This window comes from Arvicanthis niloticus, chromosome 4 (assembly GCF_011762505.2).
Source record: "Arvicanthis niloticus isolate mArvNil1 chromosome 4, mArvNil1.pat.X, whole genome shotgun sequence".
NCBI classification, from domain to species: Eukaryota; Metazoa; Chordata; class Mammalia; order Rodentia; family Muridae; genus Arvicanthis; species Arvicanthis niloticus.
This window is the reverse complement of record NC_047661.1, coordinates 25,612,805-25,636,794: the sequence shown is the minus strand read 5'-3', so window position 1 is coordinate 25,636,794 and position 23,990 is coordinate 25,612,805. Positions and strand designations below refer to the sequence as shown.

The window sequence follows — 23,990 nt, the reverse complement described above, 5'->3', positions numbered from 1 at the left end:
CCTAGCCTTTGCTTTTTGATATATTAAAAAGTTCAATTTAATGTTTTTCTTCCTTAGGGGAAGGGTCTCAAGCAGTACAGTCTGGTCTTCAACTTACTATGTAACTGAAGTTACCCTGAACTCCTGATCCTCTATCTCTGCCTCCCAAGCTCTGGGTTATAGGAATGAACCACTACACCCAGCTTTGCTTTGTTCTGTTCTAATATCTAGCTCTGTAGTCCAAGGCTGTTGGTAGCTCAGGGTTAGCTTCAAATTTTTGGCATTCCTTTTGCTTAAGCTCTCCAAATGTTAGAATTTCAGGTATGCAACATTCCTGGATGCCTTCAAGTTTTTCTTTATATAGTATACAGTGTAACCCACAATCAACTGGACTGGCACTTTACCTTCTTCATAGGATTGGACCAGCAAAGCAAGCTGTTCACACTGTTACACAATTCTCATAACCAGGAATATTTACTAGATACTGTTACCCCTTAGGTTAGCACAAAAACTATCAAGCCCACAGCTGTGCATTAAGCCTACTTCTACCCACATCTTTCCAGTGATAGCCTGAGGTGTATAGTTGCAGTTGTCTGAACCACAATCTTACAATCAGAATTACTTTTGTGAAGACCTCATTAGTCAAGCAAACATAACACTGCTGGCAGCAAGCAAGCTGTTGTAACTAATGAATTTTTGTTTCAAAACAACCTATCTGTACTTCCTTTTGCCTTAAAAGTTTTCATTTGTAACTTGATATGCCATGTTTGGTTAATAGAGAGGAAGGCATGACCCGGGACAGACAGACTACATTCGGGATATAATATGTGAGAGAAGAACAAATTTAACAAGTTTTCACTTGTCTCAGTCTCCTTAGTTGTATCTATCACAGTACACTCATCTGGGTTGTAATCACCTGTATAATCCCAAATAAACACACATCTTTAAAGAGTGTCTCTGTTGTAAAACAGAAAGAAGCAACACTTCTAATGTGAAATTGTTCATTTGTATTTCCTGTAAAATGCTTCCAGCTAGTTGTATTAAACAGACATTCATGGTAATACCTTGAACTTCGCTTTGGAAAATCTGGGTTGTACTTAAAAATCTCATTTAAGTATTCAGTTGAAATCCATTTTCTTTTGCAAAATCCACCAAATCTTCCAACCACTATTTATAATATATTTTGCTTTCCCAGTCTTATGAACACAGACAACTGGGTCAATTTTAGCATTCTTAGGACACTCAAGTACTTGATAAAGGCCAAGGTGGCTTTGTGACGCAGCTGGAGCTGGGAGAAAGCTGAGGCGCGCGCGCGAGCTCTACCAGCCCTCTTCCGCCGCGGCCGTGGGAATGGACACATCTGCCCACGTGCGGAAAGCCAGCAGGCCATGACAACGAACACCACCACCACCACAACCGCAACCGTGGCACGATCAGTCTCCTCCTTTACTGACCCTCATCGCTTCTCCTCTCACAGCCACCTTACAACGATGGCCTCGGCCAGTCAAGGGCACTTTGATGCTTATGAGGCACTGGATCTTACAGAATTTGCCAAAAAACAGCCTTGGTGGCGCAAGCTTTTCGGGCAGGAAAGTCGGTCTTCAGGTGAAAAGTACAGCGTGGCAACCCAGCTCCTTATTGGAGGCGTCACTGGCTGGTGCACTGGCTTCATATTCCAGAAGGTTGGAAAGCTGGCTGCCACAGCAGTGGGAGGGGGCTTTTTTCTCCTCCAGCTTGCAAACCATACTGGTTACATAAAAGTTGACTGGAGTCGAGTAGAGAAAGACATGAAAAAAGCTAAGGAGCAGCTGACGATTCGGAAGAGCGCCCAAATACCAACTGAAGTCAAGAGCAAAGCTGAGGAGGTGGTGTGCTTTGTAAAGAAGAATGTTTTAGTAACTGGAGGATTTTTTGGAGGCTTTCTGCTCGGTATGGCATCCTAAGGGGTATCGCTTCACTTCCACTGTTCACCAGCCTCAACACTCCATCGTAGGAAAATCCAGACTCTTCCTCTTCAGGCCCTCCTCTCTGTTGTAAATCTGAACCGTTTCCACAGCCATCTTGCCCATGCAAATTTACACAGGCCCTCCCATGGGCTTGACAAGCAAAGGGGGAAGCATGCTCTCCATCTGGAGGCCAACAAGAATGGTCCTTTTCCTGTGTGTAAAATCTGCCCTAAAACATCTTTAAGATCTGTCCCTAACAGTTGAGCTGGAAGAGCGACGCACAATTACCTTTCTATGCTCTTCATGGAAAGGAACTGAATATATCTGACTTTGAACACGGGAAGAAAGAAAACACAGTTTTGGGAGTACCATGCACTAGCCAGCTATTTTAGGGGAACAGTCTCCTTACAGAATTTTACAAGTAAATTGATTGATGCTTTTTTCCCCTCTTGACAGCTACTCCAGTAAACTATAATAGTTATCTTAGTTAAGAACTCAGAAGTATGACACTTCAAAAAGGGCCATAACTTAAATACTAGGACCTATTTTTTGGGTGCTTTTTGTGGAGGGGGTAGTTGGGGTGTGCCCAGGGCTTTGCTCTTACTAGGCAAGGGCTACTCCTGAGCTATATTTTCAGTTTTTTGGGTACTTTTTATTTTGAGAGAAGATCTTACTAATTGCTCTAGCTGGCCTAGTACTTGACATCCTCATGTATCAGTTTCCTGAAGAGGTGGGATTACAGGCCCAAGTCACCAGGAACAGCTGCCCCAGGACCTTAAAGAACTGAAGAACACACCTCTGAGTCTACTTTGCCCTTTCTCAATCTTCTCATTTGCCTTTTCCTCCAGGAATAGGTTGCAAGAACCTATCTAGCTTGGTTTCCTGCATCAGGGCCTCATCTTCTTCAATCAAATGTCGGCTGGGTGAAATTTTCATCTAGAAGCTTCAGTGGAGAAGAACCTGCTTTCGGGCTCTTAGGTTTGGGGTACAATTTATATACTTGCAACTACAAGATTTATTCATATTTGGTCCTTTGTCAGCAGATGACAAACTTAGCTCTGGGAGGCTATCCACAGTTCTTCATCTCACACTGACTTTGTTCTCTCCATACAAGTCAAAAAACGGAGGACTTCTTTTCTTCATGGCCAGGTGGAGAGAGAGAGTATGCCCCGGGAGTCTAAGACCTCTGCAGAAAGGGCAAGTGTGTGAGTGCAATCAATGTTTCCATTCTCTGTTGATCAGAAAGAAAAATCATGGGTCCAGCCCAAACTCAACACTGTGAGCACCAGAAAACAATGATCTTAAAGAACAACCTTGGAAACTGTATGCTACATGGGAAGAAGAAACTAACTGTACTTCTCAGCCTTTGAATATAGGTTTACACCTTTATTACCAGGATTAAATCTTCTTCATATTTCCACCAGTAGGGGAAAAAAGAACCCATACAAATTCAAAATAACAAAAAACCACACTAAAACCACAGACTCCACAGACCTGGGGAACCACTTGTTTATAAGCCAACTGACTCTTTGCAGTTTGTTTAAATCATGTTTATATTCTTCCATTTACTTAAAACTGTTACTTAAAAATAACACTCCCTTGGAGAGTAAATTTGCCAGTTAGTACTTTGTATTTCAGTTATTAAACAAATGGTAAACAGAAATTGGCTTTTATGGTTTTCTTTTTGAAACAGGTTCTCATGTAATTCAGGCTGACCTCCAACTTCTAATCATTATCCCCACCTCATGCAACTGGAAGATTTTCTTAAATGTTATCATCCATTATCTCCACTATATACATATTCTACTAAAACAATTATTAAAATCATTTAAACCAGTGTATTCTTTACCCAATTAAATCTAGGGCTGGTGAGAAGGCTCAGTAGTTGAAAGCACTGGCCACCCATACCTGATACTTCTTTGATCCCCAGGATGTTTGGAAGGAGAAAACTGACTTCTTTAAGTTGTCCTCTGGCCTCCACTTGCACACCACATTCAAGTTAAAAATAATGTTCTATACTCCCAATGAACTCAGGTCTTTGGATATTTGGAGTAGGATGGAGATAAATTTTAAGGAAATATAATTCTAAATGATGAATAGTTACTACGGTTTGGATCTGAAAGGTCCTCTGGGTGTGCTAAAGACTTGGTGTTAGTTTATAGGGAGGTGGTGCAACATTATAAAGTGGTTTAGTTCCTGGGTATGTGTGCTTGAGGTATATCAAGAGCCTGGGTCCCTCTCTTCTCTTTGTCCTTTTATTTCCCCCCTTCCCAGTCCATGACTGGAAAGGAGCTTCTCTGCCACACGTTCCATGACATGATGTTCTTCCTTGCTACAGGTCTAAGAGCAAAGCCAACAAATGAACACTAACTCTGAAATCAAGAGCCCAGACAACCTTTCTGTGGTAATTTGAATGAAAATGGCCCCATAGGCTCATATATTTGAATACTTGGTTCCTAGTTGGTAGAACTATTTGGGAAGATTAGGAGGCATTCAGAGCCTTGGAGGTGCGTCTCTAGGGGTGGGCTTTGAGGTTCCAAAAACCTACACTATTCCCAGTTAGTTTTCTTTGTCTCATAACTGTTGATTAGGATGTGAGCTCTTAGGTACTGCTTCAGCACCATACCTGCCTGCTGCCACATTCTCACCATAATGATTACTGACTCACCTTCTGAAACTATACTCCCCAAATAAACTTCCAGAAGTTGCCTTGGTTATGGTGTTTCTATTGCAATAGAAGGATAAACTAAAACCTAAACTGTTTTTTCAGTTTAGGTTGGTTTTTTTTTTTTTTTTTTTTTTTTTTTTGAGGTATTTTGTCACAGAGACAGGGAGCTAACATTGATTTAAATTATTTTACTACTTAGAACTTTCTGTAATGGTTCATATACTTATTACTCATGTTTTTGTATATACTTATTAAATTTCAGAACAGTTTCATGCTACTGTAATAAAGGTCCTGTCTTTCTGTAGTATCACACACTAGGATCTACACCCTTTGGAATATCCACATATTATGTTGATACTAAGTCAATTCTATGTGAGAAAACAAACAAAACCCAAATAATCTTCAACAAGAAACAGTATGCTAATCAATCATAATTTTATGTCTGTCTATTTTATTTTTTGTTTTTTCAGACAAGTTCTTTCTACATAGCCCTGGCTGTCCTGGAACTCACTATGTAGACCAGGTTAGACTCAAATTCACAGAGATCTATCTTTGGCCCATGTATGCTAGGATTAAAGGCAAATGCCAACAGAGCACCTTTTAAAAGTTACATTAATTTCTGCATGTGTATTAAAGTACCTAATGACAATGAAATTTCAATTATTTTGCAATGAACAATATTCATTACATACCAAATTGTTCAATCCTTTGTTTTTCAACTCAACACTATAAAATTTCACACATCACTTTATTTTTCTATGTAAGAGACCACTTTAAGCCTAGAGGCAGCATATTTCCTTGCTATATTTACCTACTAGCAAGCAATTCACAGATAAAGATCAGAAAACAAAGCAAACACACATAGAGATTATGTATTTGGTTTTGAAATTTGGTATTATATAGCTATTCTTAAATTCCATTTCAGTCTCAGAACAGTATAAAATGAATTTCTGAATCTCCAAATGATATAGTTCTTTTTTTTTTTGGTGTGTGTGTTTGTATATGTGTGTATGCTGCATGTATATAGGTTTACATGCCAGTTACATACATCACTCAGATGGTGGGGGGTTATAGACACATGTATCAGTGACCAGCCTTCAAAAGTGTTGGTGACTTCAACTCAGATCCTCCTGCTTGTGTAAAAAGTGCTCTTAGCCACTGAATCATTTCCACATCCTCTAAAAAAAATCTTTCTAGGCAAAGCTGGCTATGTTTAGGATATCAAGAACTACGAATCTTCTAAGTTGGGATAAAGACAACATCAGTTTACATTAAAGTGGCATCTGGAGTTATTCCAGGTACTAAAAGCCCTCAGGTCAAGCAAGACACCAGCGAGATCCTGCAGAAGTAGCAGCCACTTTTGAAGTACCAAGCAAAATGGACACAACAGCCATGTATATTTTTAAATAGCAAGTGTACAGGGGAGAAACAAAGTGGAACAAAAATAGAAGTATGAGCACAGTGCCAAGGAATAGAATGTCTTTCCTAGAAATGAGCTTTATTGCTAATATGGCACTCATAGTCTACTAATATTACTCCATCTAGTACTTTTTAACCTCCTATTACTTTGATATCTAAGTATTTAAATAAACATTACTTTTTCTTCCTAGACCTTTTTGTTTTGAGACTGGGGTTCTCTGTGTAGCCCTGGCTTGCCTCCAAGTCAGAGAGAGTAGACTACTTCTGCTTCCCAAGTGTGCCACCACTGCCTGGCTCTTCCTAGACTTTTATGTGTGGGATCTCAAAGGCGTAAGTAAATTTCAAAATTGTCATCCTGGTGAGAAATTCATTTCTGCAAGCTGTCCTCTGATCTCCTCACATGCTCTGTAGCACATGTGTACTGCAAAATAAATTTTAAAAAACATTTTTTTAATATACCACGTACATTAACTCCCTTGTACCCCTCCCAAAGAGACCTAATTTTCATTTTAAAAAAAATGTATGGGTATTTGCCTGCATGTATGTATGTGCCTAGTGTTTATTGAGGTCTAAAAGGGGCATCAGATCCCTTAGAATTAGATGACAAGTTACCATGTGAGTGCTGGAAATTGAATTCTGATCTTCTGCAAGAGCCATAAGTGCTTTTAACCTCTGGATCATCTCTCCAGCCCATTTTACACTTTAAAATCACACACACACACACACACACACACACACACACACACACACCAGCTATCCTTAGGTAACTGATTTAGTTACTTTTATACTGAAGAAGAATAGAAAAATAAGAGTAAGTGTTTGGGAGGGATGCAGCTATCTATTCTGGACAATCATTCAAGAAGACCCAATAAGGGGTTGGGTATTTAGCTCAGCTGATAACTTTCCTGTTGAGCACTTGAAAGGTTTAGTTCAATCCCTAGCATCACCAAGATAGAAAAGGAAGTGGAGTCAGGGGACAAATACCCAACAAGTCCCACATTGTTGAGTAAAACATTCAGAAAGGTTTAATATCTTCAATTTTTGCTTTTTTTTCTTGGTGGACTACTTAAAACCAAACAAAAATACAAAACCAAACAAAAAACACTGTTGTCCTCCCCATGTTTGCTTCAATTGATACTTATTTCTCTTCTGAGAAATAAGAGTTTATTTAGACTTTAGGAGTTGTCTATATACTTACTGAATGTGTTTTTGTTGTCTGAAGTCATCACTTGGACACAGTAATGGAAAGACCTGAGTTTCTCCACTAGCTGTGTGACCTTGAGTGAGCTACCTCAACTGGAAAATGGAAAACTATACTTGGCCTAATACAGAGCAACCAATTATTTCATTTAAATAAACACTAAATGCTTGTTTTGCTATTGGTAAATATGAGAAGATATTATTGATATTCTGTTTACAGGAAACCTGGTGGTAAACAGCACAGGCTTTGCTGTCAGCGGAGTCCTGCTTCTTGAATTCAAGCCACTGTTTGTTAGCTCTGTAAGCTCTCAGCCATCTACTTATTCTCTCTGCCTGTCACGTCTTTGTCTACATGTGTCAATGCCTCTCCTTTTTAGAAAATCATTGTAGGGATGAAATGAGGGGACCGAATAAGATTTCTTTCAACATACATCACATTCTGCTTGATGGAATGCTAGTTAAAATTTTCTTCCTCTATTATATATCCGCCACAAATTGTGCCATTGCCCAGGGATTAGAAAACTACTTTAAAAAAAGTAAAAAAGTACTTTATTTTCTACCCATCTCTAGTCTTGGAACCAATTCCAAGACTAGAATCTGCTTGTTTCTGTTACTATAGATAAATCTGCAGGACTGAATACTACAAAGTATCTAATAATCAAGACTAGATTCGGAAGATAATTAACAGAAGACATTTCAAGTTTATCAGTTCTCTAGTAGAGTATGCCTGATTGGCTACACATGAGATGATCACAAATGAAAGATCAAAGGTGAGGTGATGGTAATATCACACAACAGAGCTCATGAGGCAGGAGAAACGCTATGCGATAATACGAATTCAAGAATTAAGACCGGGTCCCAACTCTTGAGAGATTCCAGGTAACTTATCTCTACCTCAGGTCATGATTAAGTTAGACACGTGCCTGCTGTACACGTCCCAGGATAGAAGCAATCCAACGAAATCACATGATAATGTTATCTAGAGTTAAGAAAACATTATGAGACACACAATGATTTCTGGCACCAATTAGCTGACAAGCCCAACGGCAGGGAGAGCGACTAGGAAGTAAACAACATTTGAGTCTGTTGAGTGTTTACGTTCCTGACGCTGAAAGCAACGGGTTGAAGCTTAGCAGGCTTTGCTGAGGGGCTGTTTTTGCAAAGTTGAGGCTCGAGGGCCCGGAACCAGAGAGGTAGCAGCAGCTGGTTGCCACCTCAGCCCCGATCCTCAGTCCCCTCAGGTGCGGAGCCAGCGGGACACCAGCGGCTGGCTGCCATCAGCCCCAGCCCCAGCCTCCTCAGGTGCGGAGCCAGCGGGACAATAGTGGGTAGCTGCCATCAGTCTCATCCCTCAGTCCCTTCAGGTGAGGTCAGCAGGGTTGGGGCACAGGGATCCCCAACGTCCTCCCTCGGACCAGGACACTGCTGCATTCATGCCTCCTTGCACGTACGCAGAAGCCAAAGGCACCGGTTGTTACTTACAGGCCGCTCGCGGACGCACACCTGAAGGGGAGCTCGCTAAGCCTCTGGGCACCACCGCTCTACACGCTCTAGGGATCGGACTCAGTTCGGACTGCCAAGAGGTGATTCTCCTCACCTACCGAACAAGGGTAGAGCTGCCAGCCAGGCCCGCGAGGAGGACGAACTAGGGGCGGAGCGCCCGCGGGACACGCCCCCAGCAGCGGGCTGTGGCCTTGCTCCACCCCTTCCGGCCTGCTTTCTGGTCACCGCCACCGCCTCATGCGCGTCCCTTCACACTTCCCCTAGAGAGCCGGTCCGCTTCCGGCCTCACGGCGCGCACGCGCACTTGCACGAGTGTTTTGACAGCTCCGGCCGAGGAGAAGGAGCAGGTGTCGCGAGAGCGGGCAGCGCGCCGCCTAGTGAGGGCTGTCATTATGGCGAACCTGGGAAGCGAGGCCGAGCGGGAGCCCCTCCTGAGCCCCAGCTCACCCGGAAGCAGGTGAGCAGGCCGGTGGGATTGGCTGGGTACTGCGTGTCTACGGTCCGGGCCGAAACCCGACTGCACATGCGCGTTCCCAGCAACGCCTTCGGAGCCACTCAGGACTGGCTCCCGGCTAATCGCGTTTACTTGGGAATACTGGAGAATCTTGGAACTTGAAGAACTTGAGTACCCAGCAAGCTGGGGAGGGGGATGCTTCACATAGGAGTCATAGGTCACGGCAGCTTCACATTGTAGCCTGTGTGCTGTGTGTCTAAAGCATCTGCCTGAATCCTATCATGATAATTCCTTCCTGCTTGAGAGCTTTGTTTTCTTCACTTTCTGTTCTTCTTTTGTTTTGTATAAAGAAACCTAAGCAGCCTCTTTTCAGCAGACACTGCATTTTGTTGACTCTATATAGCTGACCACTTCACAAAAGCCCCAAATGATGGTTTTACCCGACACTCGAGGGTACTGACCTTTTCCTAACCTGCCTAATAACGTCTTCACATTTTGCAAATAAACCCATTTAAAATGACTCATACTTTGCTCAGTATAACAGGTACAAAATACAGACTAATTTTTAAGCGTTTCATTAGTATTTTCATCCTTGTAATTCTCATTTTGATCCTAATTTTTGAGCACTGATTTAGAAAAGTTCGGGTTTGTCTTACGGTGCCAATATGTAGTTTTACCTTTAGGAAACAAGGAAAAATAAGTATTATTTTATCGAGTCTTTTATTTGAAGCACAGTGTGTGTTGAGGGGGAAAGCGTGGCATATGTATCATGCTTTGTATAGAAGTCAGAGGAAAACTTGTAGTACTGGGTTCTCTCCACCTACCGTGTAGATTCTCAGGTGTGGGGGCAAGCACCCTGACCACTGAACCGTCTCCACTGCTGTTCTCTTTATATTTTGAGACTGGGTCCACTGAAACCTGGGCTGGCCTCAACCTCAGTATGTAGCCAAGTATAATGAGAATTCCTGCCCCTCCTGCCATCACATTCAAGTGCTGGGATGACAAGGATGTGTACACCATACACAACAACACATAATAACTATACTAAGTAATTATTTTCTCTTTTATCTATCTTCAACACCAATCCTTTATTTTGACCACAGTGAAACCTCTTGGTCTTTGATTTACTAGGTAGAGAATATGTATTATAATGTTATGTTATTTGATTTTATCTTGAGGTGATTAAAATTAGTAGCAGTGTTAAAATTTGTTTTAAAAGAGCTGTATCCCTGTGATGGTTTGTATATGATTTGGGGCAAGGAATGGCATTAGTAGGAAGTGTGGCCTTGTTGAAGTAGGTGTGTCATTATGGTTGTAGCTTTAAGACCCTCACCCTAGCTGCCTGGAAGTCAGTATTCTGCTAGCAGCCTTCACATGAAGATGTAGAACTTTTAGCTCCTCCTGTATTATGCCTTCCTGGAGGTTGCCATGTTTCTACCTTGATAATAGACTGAAGCACTGAACCTGTAAGCCAGACCCAATTAAATGTCTTTTTAAGAGTTGCCTTGGTCATGGTGTCTGTTAACAGCAGTGAAACCCTAACTAAGACGGTCCCCAGGCCTGTGGAGGCCTTTGAAGCTGTTGGCTTCTGCCCTAGTTTTTTTTTTTTTTTTTTTTTTTCCTGTGCTGCTGTCTTTTTGGAGTTCATACAGTCCTAGAGTGGTCCTGCCTATTCCACTCCTAGAAGACCATCCCTTGTCACCTTTTTGAAATCTGTCAGCAACCCTTGTTTATGTTACCTGCAACTACTGTCAATGACTTCTTTTCTTCCAGGCTTATTGCTTGCTGTGACCCCTAAAAACAGTTATTTATACTTAATGGAATTTTGTGCTTACGAGGTACAGGCTCTGACAGGGCTAGAGCTCTGCCTGTTAGTCAAGTCTATACATCTGTGACATTTCCTAGCATTCTTTTTGCTGCTTGCTTCTTTTCTGTTATATTTCATGTTTTCTTAAAAGACCATGGGATCCTTGAGTCATAGATGTACTTAACCATATAAATATGAGTTTATGATTGTATATGTTGTAATATAGTCAAATAAGATTACCTAAGTATATTTTCTCTTAGTTTTCTCTCCCTTTTAAATAAATGATTGTGTTAGAATTTATCTATAATCAGGTGTTCCTGTCCGTAAAGAGTTTATTAGATTGAGGTTTTGTATTTAGCATTTTAAAAATTAAAAGGAAATAGTTTCAGAACAATTCAATATACTGCCTTTAAAATCATAAGTTGATAACCTAGTTATGACTAGCTATAGGGTTTGCTCACTTTTACTTTACTGTACAAAGTTCAGTTTAGTTAGCCAGCAACCCTTTGAAGCTAACAAGATTGCTTAATCATGATTTATTGATCTAATTGGCTTAGATTCTTCTTTTTTTGAGTGTCTAGTGTTCTCAACTGACTTACTTTATGAATTTTATTTAAGAGAACAGGGGCTGACCACTTTTCTGAAATTGTCCCATTGGTAGATAGGTTAGGTTTGTTAGTTCAGGCCAAAAGGCAAAGTCATGGACAGTATAGATAGAAGAGAAAATCTACAAATCATACTTAATGAGTGCATTGTTTAGCGAGTAGGTTGGTCTGTTGATGAGAACATTGATCTTTGAAGTTAGTCTTTTGTCATCTGGTAACAAATATTCACCTGCAAACTGGTTTTAGCTTTCGAGCTAAAGACAGATGATGTCAGGATTTGACCTACAGATTATAGTTAGCTAGCCTTATCTTAGGGTTTTCTGAAATGCTATGGACACTTCAAATTCTTATTTCAATATTAGTAAATAAAATATCCAATAAAAAAGCATAAAAAATAAATAAATGTTATCGATATATTCAGACAAAAAAAGGGAATATTCTTGTATAGCACATGACCAAAGCCAATAATTTGCATATAACAATAGAGGGAATGATGTAATTATATTACAATTTTTTAAATGTATAAAAAGTAGTTGTAAATAGGTAATTATTGAAAAAATTTGATACTAAGATAATTTTTAGTTGTTAGGGGAAAGGACAAATATTGAAAATTTATTTAAAATATGTATAATATTTAACATAGAACATAAGGCATTACTAAAATCTAATAACTGTATATAACATTTTAAATGTTTTTTATGAAAAAAAAAGAAATATTACTGCATCACCTGTCCTTTCATGTCTGCACTACCTCCCCTCACTTCCTTCCTCCTTCTTCCTCTTTCCTCCCTCCCTCCCTCTCTCTGTCCTTCCCACCCTCCCTTCCTTTTTTCCTTCCTTTCAAGTAAGTTCTCATTTTGAAGCTTAGGCTGGCTCACAACTCAGTCTGGTAAAGGCTGAACTTGAACTTAGGGTCTTCCTGCTTCCCCTCCCAAGTAATGCAATAACAGTAACAGGAAAGTGCTAGTATGTTTGTCTTACAGTGCACACCTTTCAGTTCTGTCTTTTCTATTTCTCCAGTTATATTCATACTGCTTTCTCGGGACGCCCACCCTTTTTGCTCTCCAGTTCTGAGTCTGGCTGTAGTGAGTCCAGAGCTTAACTTTGAAAGTGCAGTGCTGCTCTGTCCCAGACTATTTGCAAGAAAGCCCACGAAATCAAAAATTTATTTATTCATATTAAGTTTTACCCAGGTACTCAGTTCATACCAGTATATTACCTACTTTTCCTGGATTTTAAGTCATAGATTTGTTAAACATTCTGCTATTTGGAGCTGTGGTTTTCAAAATATTAGACCATCACAGTTGTACTTGAAAGAGAATTCCAGCAGGAAAATGAATGCCAGGATATAACAGAAATAGTAGCTAGATAATAGTAAAAGTTAAGCAAACCCCCTTGGAAATAAGTACAACAGTTCTTTTGCTTGCTTGCTTGCTTGTTTGTTTTAGGTTTTGTTTGTTTGTCTGTTTAGACCGGGTCTCACTGTGTAGCCCTGGCTGGCCTGGAAGTGCTATGTAGACAAGGTTACCTTCAAACTCACAGAGGTCTTGCTGTCTCTGCCTCCTGAGTGCTGGGATGAAAGGCATATGTGCCATGAAACCCAGCTTCAGTATTTCTTCTTACACCCCTGTAAAGCAGAAGTCTGTAAAACTCAGTCTCAGCCATCTAACATGTTTGTGTCATCAAAATAAAAAAGGTACAAGAAATGTAGTAAATCAACAGCCATATGCTGCTATTCCTTCGAAATTAAAAAAAGAGCATAATAAAAATTTATTACTTCAAAAGATTTCAAATACATGGGAAGATTGAAATAGTTTAATAATACCTAATACCTTTCCAATTACTCTTTCCACACCAATCAGATGCCTTTTTACACAGTATCTTTTGCCAAACTAAAGTAAGTCTCAGGTATTATGAGTATGTTATCACAGTCTGCCTTTTTCCAAAAACAAATCCATTCCTTATACAACTCCATGAATATAACTAGAAACACCAATTAAAGAGTGTTATACAATTTACACTCTATGGTCATTGTTTTTCTAATAGTTCTAATAATGTAATGAACACACATACATACTCATACAAGCCACACACTGTTCATATGTTGGTTCTATCTTGTTTTAAACTCTAGTTTAGAAGAACTGTCCCAGCACTTGGGAGGCAGAGGCAGGTGAATCTCTGTAAGTTTGAGGTGAGCCTAGGTAACATTAAATTCCAGGAGAGCAGGGCTACATAGAGAGATCCCATATCACAAAACAAAGCAAACTTTTCCTGGGTCTATCTCTGCTCATGTTACAATTGACTATGACTACTAGGTCTGGGTCAGTGTACCTAAAGGTTATCTCACAATCTAGATCCATGGACTTTCTTAGTCACAAGACTGTCTCATAATAATACCGAGAAATGCTAGTGTATTCCATCAGAAGTGTCAGACTGAATGCAGTACACAGATACATATGAAAGCAAAACATTCATGCACATAAAGGTAAAATTAAAAAGTAACAGAAAATTTCAAAAATAAATGGAGTCAAAGTCTTGCTGTATTTCCCAGACTGATGTGGAGCTTGCCATCTTCTCTGCATCTTGCCCAGTTTTCTTTCCAGAGTGTCTTGGAGCCCAGTCTGGCCTTGAAGTTACTATGTAGCATGAGAGATGATCTTTAATTCCTAATCCCCTTGCCTAGTGTTGAGACACCACACCTGTTATGCCTCAGTTTCTTTTCCTTTCTTTCTTTTTTTGAGACAGGGTTTCTCTGTGTAGCCCTGGCTGTCCTGGAACTCACTCTGTAGACCAGGCTGGCCTCGAACTCAGAAATCTGCCTGCCTCTGCCTCCCAAGTGCTGGGATTAAAGGCGTGCGCCACCACCGCATATAACATGTAACTGCCTTTTGGCTAGGAAAGATTTTTCTTTTTTTGATCTAGGGTCTCACTATGTAGCTATGGCTGTCCTGAAACTCTCTCTATAGCCCAGGCTGGCTTCAAACTCACAGAGATCCACCTGTCTCTGGTTTCTGAGTGCTAGGACTAAAGGCATGTGCCACCACCACCCTGATCCTTCTTATAAAGTGATCATGTGTTTAATTTCTAATCATCAGACATTAATAATGGGTCTCTAAAAGTATAATACTAACAAAGTATTAAATTGATACAAAAGTCCATACTCCGAGATTCAATGATGCATGCTTTTCCCAGTATGTAATTAACTGCAATGGTATACATTAAATTCAAGTATGTTGATTTTGTAATACAATGAATCTTGAGTTTATCTTTTTTGGGTATTTTATATCACAATTAAAAGGTCTGTGTGTAGGTCACTATATTATATATATAATTATATATATATATTATATATATTATATATATAATCACACAGTGATTTAAGCACTTAGAATGTATGTAATGGGGGCTGGAAAGATGGCTCAGTGGATGTGGGAGCTTGCTTCCGTGCTTGATGACCTTAACTTTGATTCTTGGATCTACTGGGTAGAGAGAACTGACTCTGACTTTATCCTTTGACCTCCACATGCATGCTGCAGCACTTAAGCACATATGTAATAAATAAAAATGAGTAAATATAATAAAAATGGAACACATATCAGTAATGAATATCCTTGGCATAGTAGATCTAAACATGTTTCTTCTTCCCTGCCATTTCTTGTTTGTTTATTTGAGATATGGTTTCTCTGCATAGCCCTGGCTGTCCTGGAACTTGATCTAGGCTGCCCTAGACCTCACAGATCCACCTGCCTCTTCCTCCAGAGTGCTGGGGTCAAAAGACACGTGCTGCTCCCAGCTTCTTTCAGCCATTTCTAAGCATATTACATTTGAAAAATGAAAGCTTTTCAATGATGATTAAATCTGACAACATCACAGTCTGTTTTATAAAATACTCTGGGACCAAGACATCATGGTGAGGGCAGAGGATTTAGACTCTGTGGCCAGCCTGAGCTTCATAGGACTGTCTCTCAACAAACAACAGTGACAACAAAACAAATCAACCAAGCCCTTTCTCCAAAAGAAAATACTCTTGGAACATAATTGGACATTTTTTTCTGTTAAGTGTTTCTGAGTTTGTAGAAAGAGTAGTACCCACATTTGCCAACTCTTCTTGGTACTTGTGTAGTCATTTAATAAACATAAACACTCAGGTATCACCTAACAGAGGTAGGATGTCAGTTATATACTTACTTTTAGTCCAGGCTATAAGTTTATTCAGAAGACAAAACCCAGTCTGCTGTATCACCATAAGCTCTTTGGTCCACAAGTAGAACTTATTTGGCAATTCATGTCAGAGCAAAGGGCAGTGTTCCTGGAAGCTCCAGGCTAGCACTGTCTTAGGTTACATCATTCCAGTCAGAACAGCTCACAGGAAAAGTAATATGCTTCCATCAAGAAAGAATGCCAGAAACATGAGAGTAAATATAGAATACTAGATCTTTACTGTATTTGCTCATTCATTTGTGTGTGTGTAGGCACGTATGTGCTGTGGTGTACCTGTAGAGGTCTCTATTTCTACTATATGGGTTGTAGGAAGGGAATTCAGGTCATTCATTGGGCAGGAACCTTTGCCCATCTCAGGATCCTTATAGTAATTAATTTTCAGTATGTCCCATTTGTGGGAGATCTGATTCTTTCTTTTTTTAAATAAATCATTTTTATTTATGTATTTCTATTTATTATTTATTTCATATATGTGAGTTTGCTGTCTTCAGACACACAGAAAAGGGCATCGGATCCCCATTACAGATGGTTGTGAGCCACCATGTGGTTGCTGGGAATTGAACTCAAGACCTTTGGAAGAGCAGTCAGTGCTCCTAACCTATGAGCCATCCCCCTCCAGCCCCAAGAGAGATCTATTTTTTGTAGCTAGTTTGTGAAACTTTTCTTGAGAAAGTTTGTTCATTCATCCTGTTAGATTAACACATTTCTCTTGCATGTAGCAGTAGAAAAGGAAAGCCAGGATCACGGCTCAGTGGTTAAAATGCGTTATGTGCAACGGAAGGACGAGAGTTTAGATCCCTAGAAACCATGTAAATGTCATGTGGTTATGATGGCCTATCTGTAAGTCCAGCATTGAAAGTAAGAGACAGGGGTCCCAGAGCACCCTGGTTGGCCAGACTGGCCATATCTGCCATCAGGCCAGCATATGCACATGTATACCATATAAACATGAAAACTTAAAAAAATAGTAAAATAATTGCTTTGAAAAATGTTTTACCTTTTTTCTATTTAGACATAATATTTTTATTTATTCATTCACTTATTTTTTATTGGATATTATATTTACATTTCAGATTTTACCCCCTTACCCCATCCCCACCACCACCTAGGAACCCCCTATCCCATCCCCCCTTCTCCTGCTTCTATGAGGATGTGCCCCACCTACCCCCCACTCCCACCTCCCCACCCTCGAATTCCCCCCTCCCACTCGGTGTTCAGCCTTCATGGGACCAAGGATCTCCTCTCCCACCTATGCCCAACAAGGCCATCCTCCCCTACGTATATAGTTGGAGGCATGGGTCCCTTGCTATGTGTTCCAAGGCTGGTAGTTTAGACCCTGGGGAGCTCTGGTTGGTTGGTATCGTTGCTTTCCTCATGGGGCCACAAACCCTTTCACCTCCTTCAGTCTTCTAACTCCTCCATTGGGAACTCTTTGATCAGATCAATGGTTAGCTGTGAGCATCTGCATCTGAATATGTCAGAATCTGGTAGACCTCTAAGGAGACAGCTATTATCAGGCTTCTGTCAGCATGCACTTCCTGACATCCACATCAGCATCTACCTTTGGTGACTGCACATGGGATGGATACCCAGGTGGAATGGTCTCCAGACGACCCCTCCTTCAGTTTCTGTCCCATACTTTGTCTCCATATTTATTCCCTTGAGTATTTTGTTACCCCTAAGTAGGACTGAGGCATCCACACTTGGTCATCCTTCTTCATGAGCTTCATGTGGTCTGTGAGTTGAATCTTGACTATTTCAGGCTTTTGGGCTAATATCCACTTATCAGTGAGTAAATACCATGTGTGTTCTTCTGTGATTGGGTTACCTCACTCAGGATGATATTTTCTAGTTCCATCCATTTACCTAAGAATTTCTCGAATTCACCATTTTTAATAGCTGAGTAATACTCCATTGTGTAAATGTACCACATTTTTTGTATCCATTCCTCTGTTGAAGGACATCTGGGTTCTTTCCAGCTTCTGGCTGTCATAAATAAGGCTGCTATGAACATAGTGGAGCATCTTCTGGGTATATGCCCAGGAGTGGTATAGCTGGATCCTCAGGTAATGCTATGCCCAATTTTCTAAGGAACCACCAGACTGATTTCCAGAGTGGTTGTACCAGCTTGCAATCCCAACAATGGAGGAGTGACTTTTTAAAGGTATCTTGTATCTTCTAAATGACTGTGTATACTGGTGCATTAATACAGTCCTACAATCCAGTGAAATTTAAAATGCCCTTTCAGAGGTTAATTAGTATAACCTTAGCCAATGTTTTTTGTTTGTTTGTTTGTTTGTTTTTGAGACAGGGTTTTCTATGTAGCCTTGGCTGTCCTGGAACTCAATTGTAGACCAGGCTAGTCTCCAACTCAGAGATCTGCCTGCTTCTGCTTCCTGAGTGCTGGGATCAAAGGCGTGTGTCACCCCTGTGTGGCCCTTAACTTTCATATATTTAGAGAAGATAAAGTAAATTTCTTAATGCATAAATACCTGCTCCTAGTGATCAGGAGGAGATCCAGACCTTGTGCATTAGCTGAAATGCATGGGATTTTCTAGTTCCTGGATCTTTGGAGGAGATGGTACATGTGCATGTTGCTGTAATTCACTGAAGTCAGGTGGTGGAATCCCCACCCGCAGTTAATATTTTGGATTTGGAGTTCTGAGATTAGAGACTCTCAACCCTGTTAACCCTTTTCTTCTTTCCACCTAGAGAACAGGGTGTGATAGAAACCCAAGAGCATTACAAGAGTAGATGGAAGTCTGTGAGGATTCTCTACCTTACCATGTTCCTCAGCAGTGTGGGTAAGTGCCAGAAGCTACACAGTTCTACAGTTCAGAGTAAAATGCTTTAGATTTGAGTAATTTTAAGATTTGTTACTTATCTTTTTTTTTTTTTTTTTTTTTTTTTTTTGAGATAGGTTTTTCTGTATAGCCCTGGCTGCCCTGGCCTCAGGGCTGGCTTGCTCGCTTTCTCTCTCTCTCTCTCTCTCTCTCTCTCTCTCTCTCTCTCTCTCTCTCTCTCTCTCTCTCCCTCCCTCCCTCCCTCCCTCCCTCTCTCTTGTGCTGGGATTAAATGCATGCCCAGTTTGCCTATTTAGAAAAGGCCTTACCATGTATCCCAGTCTGGCCTAAACTCAGGGTTCTGCTGTCTGGGCCTCCTTAGTGTTGGGATTACAGGTGTGTACCGTCATACCAGACTGATTTGATTTACTTCCCTTGAGATAGTGTTCCGATTCCCTCAGCTTCCTTGCAGTGAATTGCTCTTTGAAACAGTACAGAAGACTTCCCTCTGATACAGTGGCCTTTCTTCCACTCATGTGTGCTATGAATACTCAACAGAGCTTTCAGTAATTTCCACTATGGTAAAGATAGAGAAGAGAGACAAATTATTTGCCCTTGCTAGATCAAGCAGAGTCGGGGACTATAATTACCTTGTTGTTTCTTCTTGTTGTTTTATTATTATAGCTTATTATCCTTCTGATAATTAACATTTCATTGCTTGATAAATTAAGCATTGTGTATATAAATTTTCAGGTTCAGAATATTTTAAAAATCTTTGCTATATTTCTAAAAGCTATGTCTCTAATAGTGACTACATCATTATAAAACAAATAAACATGTCCACCTCTTTGCAGGTTTTTCTATTGTGATAATGTCCATCTGGCCATATCTTCAAAAGGTTTGTGCATTTCAGTCTTTTTTTTTTTGAACTTGTGAAAAGGATAGGCAGTATAGCTATCTCTTGATATTCCTGGGAGATTGGTTTTTAGGTCCCCCCAAAGTGTAACAGAATGTATGGATGTGCAAGTCCGTTACATAAAGTGATGTAGTAGAGGTAACTCTAATGTTATTAAGTGTTGTCTAAAGAGTGTCTTTAGTATTCTGTAGTTTGATCTGTCTTAGAATAACTTAAAATAATAGTTCCTTAATGGCAGTATAAGTTGGTCATATGCTTTATTGTAAAAACAGAAACATTTAAAGCAGAAAGGGTGCTGTGCCAAGAAATAGACAGCTGCTTGGAGAGTAGCAGACAGAGTGAAAGTGTGATTACCTACTTACTCAGCTATATTCACGTTTTGTCACTACCTCCCTAGGGAAGAGCAGCTCAAGCAAACAAGTGGATTCTTAAAATGTACAGATGATGTTTCTAAGGAATAATTTCATGATTTTCCTGTGGAATTAATTTGGGTTTTCAGGAAAACTTGTGAAAAGGATAGGCAATATAGCTATCTCTTGATATTCCTGGGAGATTGGTTTTTAGGTCCCCCCAAAGTGTACCAGAATGTATGGGTGTGCAAGTCCATTACATAAAGTGATGAAGTATTTGCATATAATATGTGCACATTCAGATATATGCTGTACTCATCTCTAGATTACATATGATGCCTAGCACAGTGCCCATTATATAGTGGCTAAACTGCTCTGTCCTAGAACAGTGACAAGAAAAGAGAGTCTGTTCAGTTCACTTTTGTCCTTCATGTGTGAAGGTCAGGGCTTACACTGTCCTCTCCTGCACCTGGAATTCTTAGCCTCTTTGTGCTAACTTTTGTCTTAACACTGATTACTTAGCCTTAAGTTCTCCTTATCTTTATCAGCTCACTCTTTGCTTACTGATTTCCAGAGATCTATGTTTGTTAGGCTTTGGCTTTTAGCAGATAAGTAGACAGCAGTGTGTTTAACTCACTTCAGTGACACAGGCTCTGCAGTGCTCACATCACCCCAGCTCCTTTCTAGCTCCCCTCCCTCCCTCCCTCCCTCCCTCCCTCCCTCCCTCCCTCCCTCCCTCCCTCCCTCCTGTCCTTCCTTCCTTCCTTCCTTCCTTCCTTCCTTCCTTCCTTCCTTCCTTCCTTCCTTCCTTCCTTCCTTCCTGTGTTTGCCTTCCTCTCTCCTCCCCTTTCTCCTTTCTATCTTTTGTTCACCCTTCACACCTCTGCACCTCTCATGTTCTCCAGAAAGCTTTCTCTGGTTGTCACCACCCAGTTTGGGCCAGAAAACCTGTGTATAGTTGCTCCTCCTCATCCTTGAAGCTGCATCCAAAAATTAAAGAAACCATGGTTTGGAAATATCACTCCCTAAACTGTACTGTATGGCAGCTCTGTGTACAGAATTTGCATTGTAGTGTGCATTATAAGTGATCAGAGATGACTTACACCTGTACAGGTATGTGTAGTTGGTTTGCAAACATGTTCTGTGTGAAGGGCTTGTGTATGCACTCATTCTGGTGTCCTCTGGCGTCTTGGAGTCAATTCTGAGGACACAAAGGGATGACACCACTTCATCTCTGTACCCTTAGTACTTACCATATAGTATGATGTTCGATATACAGTGATGAGCTCCCCCATGACTGTTGCCTGTTCAGGAGATCTCCACAGAAATACTAACCCACAAAGGTTCTGGTAAGAATGTAGGTGGTTCAGCCACTCTACAATACAGCCTGGATATTTGTCACAAGCTAAATATAGTTTTACTAAGTGAACTAGCAGCCATGTTCCCAGGTACTTAGTTCCCAGTGTCTGAGACTTACATGCATGTACAAATCTGCCTTAGACTGTTTGTGACTACCAGAAGTCAAAGACTGCTGTTGTATAATGATTCTCAAAGTATTTACTTCTCTCTGCAGATTGATCAGACAGCTGATGCAAGTTTTTTGGGCTGGGTTATTGCTTCATATAGTCTTGGCCAAATGGTAGCTTCACCTCTATTTGGCTTATGGTCTAATTATAGGCCAAGAAAAGAACCTCTTATCATCTCCATCTCTATTTCGGTGGCAGCCAATTGCCTATATGCATATGTCCACGTGCCAGCTGCTCATAATAAGTACTACATGTTGATTGCTCGTGGAATGGTGGGATTTGGAGCAGGTAAATGCGTGCATGTGTATTTGTGTGTGTTAGGTCACATTCTTCCTACTGTTAATAGCCATGTCTACCCTGTGTCATCCCTTCTCAGTCTCACATCCCTGGTTCAGCAAACTCTGCCTGGCCATGTTCCTCCTATTACGTGCGTATTCACTGCTATTCACCCTCAGGGCACACATTAAGTCTATGTGTAGTGTGGAGCCTTCTCAGGCTTCTTGAATGCATCCTTTTCTATTTTTGGCCTTTGCTTGCCATATTGTATTGGTTCTGTCTTTCCCCACCAGTTATAGTAAGGTTTTGTTTTGTTTTGTTTTGCACTAGAAGTATAGAAGTAGTAAATGATATTTTAAATATTCTGTTCTGTGGTTCCTAGCAGAGTCTTTACTATAAAATAAATGATCAATACATTTTGAAATCTTTTCTTTTATTATGTATGTCTGAAAATTTGCAAGTGTTGAGTATCCTCAGAGGCCAGCAGATGGCACTGAATTTCCTGGAGCTGGAGTTCCAAGTGCTTGTGAGGTGTCCCAAGTGGGTGCTAGGAACTGAGCTCAAGTGTGCTACAAGAGAGCAGTGTGAGTGCCTAACCACTGAGCCCTCTCCAGCCAAAGTTGTTTCACTTAAATTCTTAGTGCAGGTTTTCTGTTTCTGTATTATATATCTATGAAATTTGGGACACATTTCCTTATAGCATAGCAGTCTGCCGTTAGTGTGCAGCTCCCTGTTTGATAAGAAGATCTTGGCACTGTATGTCAGTTTACATTATCTAGAACTGTGTCTATAGTCCTATGGGTGGCTTGTTTTGTTTCAATTCTTGTTTTGTTGGTGGTTGGTTTTGAGACAAGGTCTCACTATATACCTAAGGCTGGCCTAGAATTCTGTTCGGTCCAGGCTGACCTCTGTCTCCCAGTTGCTGGGATTACAGATGTGCACCCCCTAGCCTAGCTGCATTGTTTCTGTATCAGGGACAATACTGTGTTTCATTAGTTATATGTTTGTTCAATCAAAATCTCACACATTTTGTTTGGTGGCACAGAAGGGACCGTGATATTCATTAGTATTTCTTGCTCTGTGTAAAGCCGGGTCAGGTAAGCATTAGAGCTGAAGGCTGATTCTTTCCCTTTATTCTTTCTTTAGGAAATGTAGCTGTTGTCCGATCATACATTGCTGGTGCTACTTCCCTTCAGGAAAGAACAAATGCCATGGCTAATACGAGCACATGCCAAGCCCTGGGCTTTATTCTGGGTCCAGGTAGGTGGTTTTTATGTGACTTCTTAAATTTGAATCAGGATAACCTTTGAGGTTCAATTTTTTTTTTTTGTTTTTTGAGACAGGGTTTTTCTGTGTAGCCCTGGCTGTCCTGGAACTCACTCTGTAGACCAGGCTGGCCTCAAACTCAGAAACCCGCCTGCCTCTGCCTCCCAAGTGCTGGGATTAAAGGCGTGGGCCACCACTGCCCAGTGAGGTTCAAATTTAAATGTAATCTACATGTAAGACTTTGTGGCTAAAGGGAAAAAAAAGAGAAACTTTAAAAAGGAGGGAGGGAGCCAAGGAAGTAAGAGGGGTTAATTTGAGCAAAGTACAGTGATACAGATACATAAAATATAACAAAACATTTTGTATGTTAACTAAAAATCATTATAATTGTAAAAAAGATAAAGCACTAATCTCCTCAAATTGTGTGTGTGTGTGTGTGTGTGTGAGTGATTCTGACAGAACTCGAGGTTTTGTGCATGCTAGGCAGTCTTTCCACCACTATAGAATTAGCTATAGAATTAGCAGGGAGGGACAGTAGTATCTTTAATACACTACTATTTGCCTCAATACCAGAGCACTTAAGTGTTGTTTGCCCATTTTACAGATGAACACGATCTCTATCTCATGGTATAGAAAGTCTGTCTAGAATCTCCAAAGTAGGTGGGAAGTCTGGGTCTCAGAACTGATGTTGTTCTGGTTGCTTTGAACTCAGTGCTGTTGTAAGGACAGCATCTGCTTTTGTCCTTAGCTGAAGTTAGATCCCAGTTACTGTCAGGGCCCATGGAAAATTGTCTCAAATAAGTCTCACCACAGATTTAATATTAAGTGATAGTAAGTATATATAACTTAAAGACTGCCTACACAGTAATATTAAAAATATTTGACTTGGAAAAATGTTATGTTTCTTTCTTGTAATGAAGGTGATTAACGTTCTAATTAGTTTAGCCAACAGGATTGCTCAGTGGGTCTTTACCGTTGCACTCACTGCCAAACTTGGTGGACTGAGCTTGCTTCCTTGGGACCACACTGTGGAAGGACAGATCAGACTTTAACTGTTCTCTGACCTTAACA

The 23,990-nt window shown here is 40.5% G+C and overlaps 3 protein-coding genes across 6 annotated transcripts in view; 2 read left to right on the top strand and 1 right to left on the bottom strand.

Annotated features, from left to right (window-relative positions):
- The window catches only part of Abhd18 (abhydrolase domain containing 18), a 51,402-nt gene extending 42,563 nt beyond the window's left edge, over window positions 1-8,839 (bottom strand). Inside the window, exon 1 of the mRNA XM_034500189.2 lies at window positions 8,695-8,839. The gene's annotated coding sequence lies outside the window, so the exon portion shown is untranslated. The remainder of the gene's footprint in view (window positions 1-8,694) is intronic.
- On the top strand, window positions 1,222-3,579 carry LOC117706963 (FUN14 domain-containing protein 2-like). Of its 2 annotated transcripts, XM_076932331.1 has the most exons (2): window positions 1,222-1,908; window positions 2,774-3,579. In XM_076932331.1, the coding sequence occupies exons 1-2, from the start codon at window positions 1,368-1,370 to the stop codon at window positions 2,863-2,865; spliced, it is 633 nt and encodes a 210-aa protein (XP_076788446.1). In that variant the 5' UTR covers window positions 1,222-1,367; the 3' UTR covers window positions 2,866-3,579. The 2 variants fall into 2 exon arrangements, with proteins under 2 accessions (XP_076788446.1, XP_034356082.1); XM_034500191.2 differs by having other exon boundaries at window positions 1,225-3,573.
- Window positions 8,840-8,910: 71 nt separating the features above from the next.
- Window positions 8,911-23,990, top strand: part of Mfsd8 (major facilitator superfamily domain containing 8) — a 30,824-nt gene continuing 15,744 nt past the window's right edge. The window contains exons 1-5 of one of the 3 annotated variants that reach the window (XM_034500188.2): window positions 8,911-9,172; window positions 18,515-18,606; window positions 19,440-19,483; window positions 21,425-21,665; window positions 22,800-22,913. In XM_034500188.2, coding sequence (XP_034356079.1) covers window positions 9,108-9,172; window positions 18,515-18,606; window positions 19,440-19,483; window positions 21,425-21,665; window positions 22,800-22,913 — 556 coding nt within the window. In that variant the 5' untranslated portion in view covers window positions 8,911-9,107. The remainder of the gene's footprint in view (window positions 9,173-18,514; window positions 18,607-19,439; window positions 19,484-21,424; window positions 21,666-22,799; window positions 22,914-23,990) is intronic. The other 2 variants (XM_076932327.1, XM_076932329.1) reach the window with 2 other exon arrangements.

Bases quoted from the DNA above. Each gene is read 5' to 3' on its own strand.
- LOC117706963 (XM_076932331.1), top strand. From the start codon at position 1,368: ATGACAACGAACACCACCACCACCACAACCGCAACCGTGGCACGATCA. The intron at 1,909-2,773 runs GTATGGCATCCT...CTTTTCCTCCAG, and splicing joins TTTTGGAGGCTTTCTGCTCG to GAATAGGTTGCAAGAACCTA.